At 43.2% G+C, this 11,106-nt stretch overlaps 1 protein-coding gene across 10 annotated transcripts in view; it reads left to right on the top strand.

The window, feature by feature from the left end:
• The first annotated feature begins 2,076 nt into the window (after positions 1–2,076).
• Positions 2,077–11,106, top strand: part of LOC119558336 (amyloid-beta-like protein) — a 57,259-nt gene continuing 48,229 nt past the window's right edge. For 7 of the 10 annotated variants that reach the window (XM_037871799.1, XM_037871796.1, XM_037871791.1 and 4 more), the window contains exons 1-2: positions 2,078–2,222; positions 3,417–3,744. In XM_037871799.1, coding sequence (XP_037727727.1) covers positions 3,667–3,744 — 78 coding nt within the window. In that variant the 5' untranslated portion in view covers positions 2,078–2,222; positions 3,417–3,666. Of the gene's footprint in view, positions 2,223–3,416; positions 3,745–11,106 lie in introns of all 10 variants that reach the window. The other 3 variants (XM_037871797.1, XM_037871792.1, XM_037871793.1) reach the window with 2 other exon arrangements.

The raw sequence follows: 11,106 nt of genomic DNA, 5'->3' as shown, positions 1-11,106 counted from the left end.
AATTTAAATTACGAGCTCAACGGGGTATGACATTCCTCGATCTGACGTTTATTTTCTTTGTGTCAGCCAAAAAACTGAATTTTTAGGGCGAAAATACGAGATTCAGATTTTAGTCAAAAATCCGATTTTTCTATGCAGTTTTTCAATCGTAGTTTGGTCAAATCAAGGCGTACAGCCAAAATACCGACTGTTTTGAGCAGCTGACAACCTATGCTAATTATCCCCACCACTTTCCGGGAAATTTATTTTTTGACCGATTTTTTCGTTTTTTGTAAGGGGTTACATCATCTATTTTTGCGAAAAATGGAGAAATAAAAAATTTCTAGGTTTGAGTGCCAGTGGATTGCAATTAAAATTACGAGCTCAACGAGGTATGACATTCCTCGATCTGACGTTTATTTTTTTTGTTGCGGCCAAAAAACTGAATTTTAGGGCGAAAATATGGGATTCAGATTTTAGTCAAAAATCCGATTTTTCTATGCAGTTTTTCCATGGTAGTTTGGTCAAATCAAGGAGTACAGCCGAAAGACCGACTGTTTTGAGCAGCTGACAACCTATGCTAACAATCCCCAGCACTCTGCGGGAAATTTATTTTTTGACCGATTTTTCCATTTTTTGTAAGGGGTTACATCATCTATTTTTGCGAAAAACGGGAAAAATAAAAAATTTCTAGGTTTGAGTGCCAGTGGATTGCAATTTAAATTACGATCTCAACGAGGTATGACGTTCCTCGATCTGACGTTTTTTTCCTTTATAGCAGCCGAAAAACTGAATTTTTAGGGCGAAAATATGGGATTCAGATTTTGGTCAAAAATCCGATTTTTCTATGCAGTTTTTCAATCGTAGTTTGGTCAAATCAAGGCGTACAGCCAAAAGACCGACTGTTTTGAGCAGCTGACAACCTATGCTAACAATCCCCAGCACTCTGCGGGAAATTTATTTTTTGACCGATTTTTCCATTTTTTGTAAGGGGTTACATCATCTATTTTTGCGAAAAATGGCAAAAATTAAAAATTTCCAAGTTTTAATGCCAATGGATTGGGAATGTAATTACGAGCTCGACGAGGTATGACACTCCTCATTCTGACCTTTTTTTGCATCACGGCAGCCAAAACATTGGGTATAAATGGCAGAAAAAAAGGATTCAGTTTTGCTTAAAAATAGGGGCGTGGTTTAAAACCTGGCTAATCACGTTAAAATGGGGACCATGGTTTAGCACCTCGCTGTATAAAGTATAGGAGACCTTTAAAATAGTGGGATTTGGGTATGAAACTTTGCTACCTTTAAATAAAATTGCAGCAGTTAGCTTTTGTCAGGTAGTGAATTGATTTTATAGGTGGCGCCACCTATTGGCGAACTTTCTAGATGATCCCAAAACTATGCTACATTTTTAGGGCAATATGAGAAAAACAGTTATCCGAAAAGTATGCTACAAATATATTAAATTTAAAAACCGCTTAATCTGAATCTTAAAATACTGCAGACTTGGTTATTTAATTTTTTATTTGAAATAATAAACATGGTAATTTAAATAAAGTCAAAGGTTTGTGCGTCTCCTCGTTATCCTTTAGTCTCATTCATGTTGCGTCGCAAGACCTAGAAAAAGAAATGGTTTGTGTTATGAGTAAAACTTGAAATAATACATAATATATAATATATAATATAAATATATATAAAATAAAACACCATGGTATAAAAATAAATAAATTAAAAATTAAGCTAAGTACAATAAGCTAAATACAAATGTGAATTTTACAAAAGAAGTCATGCAAAAAGGGAAAAAAGCATATAAAGAGGGAAATTGAATCCTTGCAAGTGCTGCAAGGGCTAATCCACCACCCGAAGTTACCGCGCGGAGTTCAAAAAAACTCATAACAATTCCGACGGAAGTGGTTCGCTGGCGGAACCGGTTCTGCTAATGCCACCCCTTGCATTTCGGACTTCGTTCCGAGCACCTGCTGCTGCCTTTTTTCGGCTGGCACATTCCACAGGCCACGGACCACGCAGCACGGAGCACTGCTGAAGCAAGTAGTTCCCACTTCCACCCCCGCGTTTTCGGTTTCTGATTCGGATTCGCATTCGCCCTTAATATCGATCCCGGGCACGCGCTCTGCGCCCCCGACTTTCGACTTTCGGACTCGCAGGACATTCGATTTGGAGGCAACGAGTCCGCCGAGCAGCCAACAGCACTCGCAGTCGTTTGTGAGCGTTCGCAGCGCCAGGTACAGCCCATCGCCAGAGCTCCAGATTCAGAGATTCCAGAGACTCAGAGATTCAGAGCTTCGCTGGGAACAGGCCTGGGGCTGCTTTCTCCCGCTTTCTCCCACAATCAGAATCCACGAGAGAGAGAGAAAGAAATTGAGAGAATTGGATGCCGAGGAGCCGAGAATCGAAACGAGGAGAATCGAAACACACACTGAGAGACCAAAATCAAATCACTTTAAACAAAATACAAGCTCAATACTTTTTTTTGCTGTTCAAGTGCGAGTGCTTAATGAGAAAAAGATAAAAAAAAGAAGAAGAAATATAGAGAAAACCCTAGAGAAACATCCAAAACAAAGTGATATAATCTTGAATAGAACAAAACTAAGCCGATGCGAACAGTGGATTTGTGGTGCCAACTTAGCTGGGGGGGCCGACAAAATGCGCAGAATCAGTGAGAAAGTGAGAAACGAGAAGAGTTGAGAAAGTGAGAAGTGTGTTGCGCAGAAGCCACAAAAAACGACGTGGTTACGAGGCCTTTTCCCTGGCCAAGGGGTGATGGCAGGGGGGTGTTGGGACGGTCCTGCGTAGGAGCTGCCAAGAGCAGAGGACTTTCACAAGTGACACGGGACATGGGACATGCGAGCCAACGGCTGCAGCTGACAGGTTCTCCGCTTGCCATCCGAATTACGTAGTTTGCCGAGTGTATTTTTGTCCGAGAAATAACAAATACCCTGCCATGCCATAGCATACCATCTCAAGAACCAGCGAGTAAGGGGTACTACTGAGTGCTGGGTACTTTTGGACAGATATCAGCGAGTGCTCTCTTGCCTTTGCTTAACTTTAGCCCCCCGCCTTCCATCTTAGACTCTCTTCTACTACGTTCCACAATCAAATACTACGACCCCACACACACAGTCGCACACACTCAGTGTCTTTTCCGAGTTGACATTTTTCGTGCATAGTTTTTGGGGCAAAGGCAGCGACTGCGACTGCGACGAAAGGAAAAGCGCTTCGCGGTCACCAGCTAACTTGGGCACCGCAAATCGAACGAAATCGGTGTACGAACCCCAGAACGCAGAAGGCAGAGATCAGAAATCAGAAAACAGAAAACATAAAACCAAAATATGCTGAACCCACAATTCCGTTGCTAATGAAATTTTCTTGTGTTTTCGATTTCTTGTTGCTGCCGTCGCCGTCGTCTGTCTGTGCAGCAAAGTGTTAAACGAACAAGCCAACAAACCAAATACAAGTTAAACAGAAACAGCAACCGAAACAATATCAGAATCCGAATCCAAAATCAGAAGAGTTAGAGCTAAATTCAGAGCCCCTCTGAGATTCTAAGACTCTCAGCCAGGAGAAACAGGAGAAACAGGAGATACAGGAGACAGGAGACAGGAGACAGGAGACAGGAGGACAAAGGAGCCAAGGACAAGGAGCTGAAAGCTGAAAGGAGTGCGAACAATGTGCGCCGCGCTGCGTCGTAATTTGTTGCTGCGGAGCCTCTGGGTCGTCCTGGCCATTGGCACCGCTCAGGTTCAGGTGAGTCACCGCATCCACACACCACTCCACACAACAGAACCAGAACCAGAACCCCACTCCACTCCACATTCGATACAATGCCTCGAAGGAACGAAGGCGCTAGCCGAAAGACCCGAAACCCAGAACAGAAACACAAACCGAATCCGAAAGAGCACACTGAGGCAAAATATGACCCAAAAATATGGCTTTGAAATATATATAGCCCCATTAAAATATCTATTCTGGCTAGAGATCTGAAGACATTATTTTAATATTCAAGGTTTTGATACAAGTTATAATACCTATCACTTGTGACAAGCGGTATATTTGAATCTAAAAAGTAAAAAATTAGTTTCCTTCAAGTCTGAGGCATTTTTTTTAAAAACATTTTTAGAACAATAATTAAAATTAACATTAACAGAAACCGAAAAATTACAGATTTGATTTTTACTTTGGTAGTTAGGAAAATAACATTAAATTAATCTCCAGACATTCTTCCTTTAATACCTATTAAAATGTCCTATAACAAAATATGATCAAAACTTTAAAGAATTAACGAACTTTTCCATAGATTTTCAAAGCCATCAAATCTATAACTTAATTAATATACCATTTGGCTTATTCATTCAATATTAAGATAGAAAAAGAACGAATATATTTCATATTAAATATATTTGACCAACGTTTCAAGATACAATCATACCCATCAAATCTATAACATGGCACATTGATATATTTTACATTTATTAATACAATATCAAAAGTAAACCAATATATAAAAAAATCGTATAAAACCGAAGAACTTTTCAAGAGATATTTAAGCCTGATAAACCTTTAATATATTCCTTATAACATTTTATACCATTGATACAATATCAGAAGTGATATTACCGTGTACAGCTGACAAAATCGAACAGAAATGGCTGTGGTTTTTTTCTGCGTGCAATGGCAATTCAAATCCCAACCACACACACACACTGGCACACACACTCACACACACTCATTGGGCGAGAGACAGATACACAAACACTTGAGCAGCGTTTGTGAGTTTCTGTTTTCTGTTTTTCTGTTGTGGCCGTGGGCCAGGCTAAGCAGCCGCGCAAAGTATGCTACGAAAAATGTGCCATCGCTTAGCAGCGCCGCCCGAGGGTTCAAGGGGTTTCAGGGGGTTTCTGGGGGTTTCTGGGGGGTTTTCTGGGTAAGGGGTTCCAGTTGCCGTCTCAGCCGTTGCCAAACTAACCAACACAAGGCGCGAGTGTGCGCAAATATTGGCTTAATTGAACCGTTTTCTTTTCGCTGGCTGACTTTTCCCGTGGCTTTTCGGCTTACACAACCGCACACAGGCAACCGAAAGCCCAAAAACCGAAAACCCAAAACCGAAAACCCAAAAACCGAAGGAGATACCAGCATTCAGGAGCAGCAGCAGCAGCAGCAGCAGCTGGCTCCAACTGGCAATTTGCATGCGAAAGTAGCTAAAGTGCCAGCGAAACTAATGAAGGCAGTTAGGCCATTTTGATTTTGATTTGCCACCCGTTGCGGTTGGCAATTATCATGGAAATTGAATAAGTGGCCAGGCTATCGATCGGAGAAAAGGGGGGGGGGGGGCCGCTTTGGGCCACTTACATTCGCATCTTTATTCCCAGCTCAGGTCCAAGAAAATCCCTCAATTATTGCTGCGGAACTACAGCTCCGTCAGCTCCATCAGCATAATCCTCAAATTGTTCTGAGGCTGGTCCTGCATTCATCAGAGGGATTCTCTCTCTTTTCCGGGCGCATTCATCAATTCACAGGCACTCGCACACACACACACATGCGTTCCTGGGATATTGTTGGCTTAAACTGAAATGCTTTTTCAAATCATTTCAAAACAATTTCAGCCCGGTCCGAGCTTTCTCTTCTACCCGACTCGACCCACAATCGACGACGTGCCTGGCCTTAACAAAAATTTCCTTTACGTATTTCTCCCCTTAAATAACTCAAAGCAATTTGCCTTGGCAACGGACAACGGACAACGGACAACGGACAACGGACAGCGGACAGCGGACAGTCTTAGGGGTTCTGAGCATTTTGCGGCGAAACAAAAACCTTATCAAATTCATATACATGTACGTAGCGAAGCAATTGAAAGAAAGAGTGGAGGAGTTGCTGGAGGAGCAGCTGGAGGAGCAGCTGGTGGAGCTGCTCCCAAGGATGTTGGGGCCAGGATACCTACCCAATCCCAGTTAAGCTGCTTTATGGCGCCCTGCCCCCTTTCATGGCTTGTTTTGTATGCAGCCTGCAATTTGTTTTGCCCTTGTTTCTTTCTTTCACTCAACCACCACCCACTGCACTCCACCTATCTGCCCCCTTTGTTTGCCAGATACTTTAATGCCGCTATTCATGCTAGTTCGCTGTTGCCGGAAATTTATGACTGGACCTGGACTATCCGGGGACCTGGTCACCACCGCTCACCGCCCACCGCCCACCACCCACTGAACCACTGAACCACCCTCTGCCTTGCACCACCTTCTCCAGTCAGCCGTCACCGTTATCAGTGGCACGCATCGCCCTCGTCATTTTTGTGGTCGTCGGTGGTTGCTTATGTCGCCAGTACCCACAGTTCACCTTCCCTTACCACTCTACTGTAAAACACAGAAAAAAAACGAGATTCAATAGACCAACCCAAAGCCTCTAAGGTTTTTAAATCTCTTACAAATATGCCTAAAAGTATGCAACTATATTTGCATTAAAAGAAATAAGTTGTTAATTTTTACTGCATACTTCTAGACACTTTAGAAAAGGATTATTTTCCTCTTTTTGTAAAGCTTCTAAATTGGCTCAAGGCAATAGCTAAAATCTATCAATTTAATCAAACTAATAGTCATTCATGTCAGATATATTTTCCCCTTTCCACAAAATTTTTTTTTTTTTTTTTTTTAGATACAGGTTTCTTTTTTAAGATCTGCCCCTTAGATATGTCAAATTTCCAAAGAACTTTTGTGAAATTGATTTGAATTTCTTGTTGTGTGGTCTTCTTACCACTGGCTACCTAACCCCCCTTATCAGCCATGCCCCCTATTTTTTTTAGCTATCCATTCGCTGCTTGCATTTTTTCTGCGCTTTTCAGTTTTTTTCCCCATTTTTTTTAAGGACTTCACGTTCGCATGTCTGACTCATCCGCAAGGCAAAGTAAATGGTAGGGGTTGGCAGGACTACGGGACTGCAGGACTGCAGGACTGGCTCACAATGTGCAATATGCCCGAGCATCTCCCCAAACACTCGATGCCAGAGCGACGTGAACCCCCCTTAAGCCGCCCCTGGCAAAGGGAACACGCAATCGTCGCTGCCAAACAACCCATACAAAGTCCCTTTTCTGCAGAGAACAGGGGCTTACACAAAGGGGGGTGACAGGGGTGGCCGGGTGTCGTTGGCCATTTGATTGTCGGCTGGGAACTGGGAACTGCGAACTGCGAACTGTCGGCCAACTTTAGTTACCCACCCTGCTCCTTTGGAAGCCAACCCACATGCCCCCATCCCCTCCAGAATTGCACTGGAGTCAACTGAATTAGTCGGTTCGCTGCTCAGCTGGCTGATAGAAGACAGAGGCGTAGAGAGGGGCTTAGCAGAAGGGGGAAGGGGGGGGGGGGTCATACATAACCCCATCTATTGAGTCACCCGCTGGGCTCGGAATGAATCATGCGGGAATGCGATCCAGCCGCCGTAACGGAATTTCCCACAGCCGCAAAACTTTTCTGGAATTCCGCGTTTCGATCCAAAAATACACCACTTTGCACTCTCCACTCTCCACTCTACACTCTCCACTCTACACTCTACACTCTTCAAATGCGGCATGCACAAGCAGTAAAATAAAATCAATTATCAAGTATTTTCAACTTCAATAATATATGGTATTTACAACTTGATAGTATTACAAATGCAGGAAGCTCTCTTATTTTGAGTACAAGTGAGTTTTAAGTACCGGGAAATTCTTGGATGTGGTTTTCGGTACTTGTATTAAACATTGAATATTATGCAGTTGATTGAACTTATTTAAATCGAAATATTATATGAAAGCAAGCTATAACCTACAAACCCCGAAAAGAAAGAAGGAAAGAAAGTCCCTGAGTTAAGTCAAAGAAAAAAGATGAAAATCTTACTAAGTATTCAATTTTCAATACTATCCATGCTAAAGCCCTTATGACACTTTCTTGATTTTAGACTACCTCACCCACAACCCAAATATGATGTAATATATAAATTCATAACCTGTTGTTAGGCTGTAGACCATTTTCTATAGGTTGTCAGGACTTTTAAAAGTAAAGCCAGACAGTTAGTCAAAAATACTGACTACTGAGCCAAAGTGCTTGTGCTTATCTTTGGAGTATCTAAGCAATAAGCCCTAGATATCCCCCTCCCTTTTCGCCCAGTGTAGTAATAGAATCTGCCGCTAGGGGTGTCACCACATGGGCTTCTCGCTGCGCTGACCACAGTTCGTGATGGGGTTAAGTTTTGGTTTCAATTGGGTTTGTAGTTGGTCAGCCGTAGTAAGTCACTTACGCAGTCGCCATACTCTGCCCGCTGCTGTAGTGCATCCTCATCTACATCTCTCCGTCTCTCCATCTCCTGGGTGTCCTGTGTCCAGTGTCCTGCGACCCGTTTCCTTTGTCATTTGTCAGTCTGAGAGTTGTCCACGTCCTGTCCATCGTTCATTAGTTGTGGTGTCGATGTCACACACATATGTATATGCCATGTGGGCAAAGATGGAGCGGTGGGTTGGGTTGGGATGGTAACTGGTAACTGGTAACTGGTAACTGTGCAGTGACCCCAACTTCCCTGGGATTCCCTGCCAGGACCTCCTCCTCCTCCTCCTCCTTTTGTCTGTCCTTCGCAACTCGTTTGGTTTTGTTTCGTTACGTTTCGTTTCGTTCGGTTGGCTTGGCTTTCATGTTGCCTCGGATCGCATCGTATCGTATCGTATCGTATGGGATAGCTGTAGGTTTGGGTTTAGGTTTAGGTTTACGTATTCATAGTCGTAGTCGCTCTCTGTCCTGTGCCATAAGTGTCCTCCCACCCATCCCCACGTATCCTGTTACAAAGCATTTACGCTTCAATGATTTTTTTCGATTATGCATTTTGCTCATTTTCATTTCAACGTTGACAAAGGCAAAGGCAAAGGGAAAACCGAAGGCAATGGGAAAAACCAAGGCAAAGCCAGTGGCCAGGACTTGGGCTAGGGCTAATGTGGCCATTGTCTGTGGCTCAGTTGATGTGTCAGAGTTGCAGGAATTAGGGTTAAGTGCTCCTGCCCACCAGCGATGCTCTGTCTCTCTCTCTGTGGGGCTCTAGAAATCGCAGGACACCTTCGAGTGGAAAAAAAAGGGGGGGGGGGGTGGTGGCTAGGCCAACGTGGGTCAACAACTTTTATCCGGCAAGGTGACGACTTTCCAGCCCCGCTGATAAGCCTGATAATGATGGGCCCCCTCCGATAATAATGACGATGATGATGGCGATGATGACGATGACTCACAATCGAGCAAATGAACCAGAATGAATGACAAACGTAAACGAAACGAAATGAAATGAAACCAAATGAAAAGAAATGGGGGGCCTGGGAGACTGTCCCTGTCCGTTGGGCCAAGAGGCATAAAAATGTCACTGGCGGGGCAAAAAAAAAGGGTAAGGGGGCTCACAAAAGAGGCTTGCCAGGGGTAAGGACAACAGCCTTAAGGTGGAAATAGGGAGGATAGGTTTGGTTAAACCAAGGGTAAATGAGATAAGTTAGGTAGGCTGGGAGTTCGATTAAGATGATCTGAGATATATTATATTATAAAGCTGGAAAAAGAAAAAAAATAGGATGGTTTGGAGTTCGATTTAAGATGATGATCTGAGAAATCTAATATTATCAACCTAGAAGTGGAACAATAATTAAAGTTATAGGTATTATAAGAGAAGGGGAGATCTTAAAGAAGGTTTGAAAGAAACTTCAACACTAGGGAATTCTTAGATTACCATGTCAAGGTTCTTGGCTCTTTTTTATATATGTATAAACACTACTCCAAACCCATAAATACCTAAGACATCCAAGAGTTAGCTCTAAGATATATTATAGATTGAGGAATTAATATCGTTTTGGTGTTATTTACACTCCAATATACCCAAACTATCCCAAAACTATCGCTTACCCTCTACCAATCACTGGCATCCCGGCGAGAAAGAAAGCGGTGAGGACCATCGGGAAAACTTGGCCAAAAGAAAATAGTGTAGGGCGGAGTGATTTGGTGTTTTCGTTTCGAGGAGGTGAAAAGCAAGGCCTGCAGAAGTTGAGAATATAAAAAGTACCTCCTTCGCCACCCATTTCTCCACTATTTGTGTTGCACGTCTTTGGCACAGCCGTGCGGTAATGTTTTATACATTTGTATGGCAAACATTTACGAGAGGGAAAAACTTCCCTAGACTGGGATGAGGATGAAAATGAGGATAAGGATAGGGGGCGGGGGGGCGTGGCAGCGACAACGTGCCGGGCTAAAATTGTGGCAGGTGCTTGAATTTGGCATTTTGTTGACTGAGCCTGAACGACTTTTCTTGTAGCCGTAGCCCCCGTTTTCCCTCTCCTGACTCTACTTCTTGTTCTACTGTTATTTTCGTGGTTGCTGTTGTTGTTGGTGGCACAGCCGCATGCATTATTTGTTCAAGTGGTTGAAAGAAGGGGGGTGATGGTTTATAGGTGGGTAAGAAGGTGTCACCCGCCGCCTGCCCAATAGTTCGTTGCTGATTTCATTTGAGTAGCACGAATGGCACTTTCCCAATCGAATGGTTGAGCTCCAACCCCTCCACCCCCCCTACTGAATACCCCACTGGTTTATAGTTTCTCGAGCGGATTTGGGTTAGGTTCTGAAGTCCTGATTCGCTGCCATACGCTGGTTAGAAAGCCCGACTCGAGTTGACTTGACTTTTCCACTCGAATGGCTCGAATGGTGGGCAAAGCTCCTCTGGATCTGAAAATCACAAATGGCAAACAGACGCTGGGGAGCTGGAACTGGAATTGGAAATCGAATCGAATCGCATTCGCAATCGCAAAAGAGGAGGCTGTGTGGAGCATCATTATCGATGGTGTCATTAGCAATGAGCATCGAGTGGGGCTTCCTTATGCTGGCGATTGAATGAATGGATTCGGTTTGCTAGAGTGTGTCCTTGGAATAAATCATTCAGATTTACTATACGTGCAATCTGTTCCAATGGAAGGCAGTTATTTATGGTTGGGATAAAATATTTAAGGTGGAAGGTGGAAGGCCGAGGCTAAGAAGTTTTACTTTTTTTTTTTTTTTTTTTTTTTTTTAATACCTGTGATATGTACAATTTGAGATAGCCATCTAAATAATAACCATGGAGACTGCAAAGCACATT

This window comes from Drosophila subpulchrella, chromosome X (assembly GCF_014743375.2).
Source record: "Drosophila subpulchrella strain 33 F10 #4 breed RU33 chromosome X, RU_Dsub_v1.1 Primary Assembly, whole genome shotgun sequence".
NCBI lineage: Eukaryota > Metazoa > Arthropoda > Insecta > Diptera > Drosophilidae > Drosophila > Drosophila subpulchrella.
The sequence above is the reverse complement of the archived record's forward strand: the minus strand, read 5'-3'. Positions and strand labels throughout refer to the sequence as shown.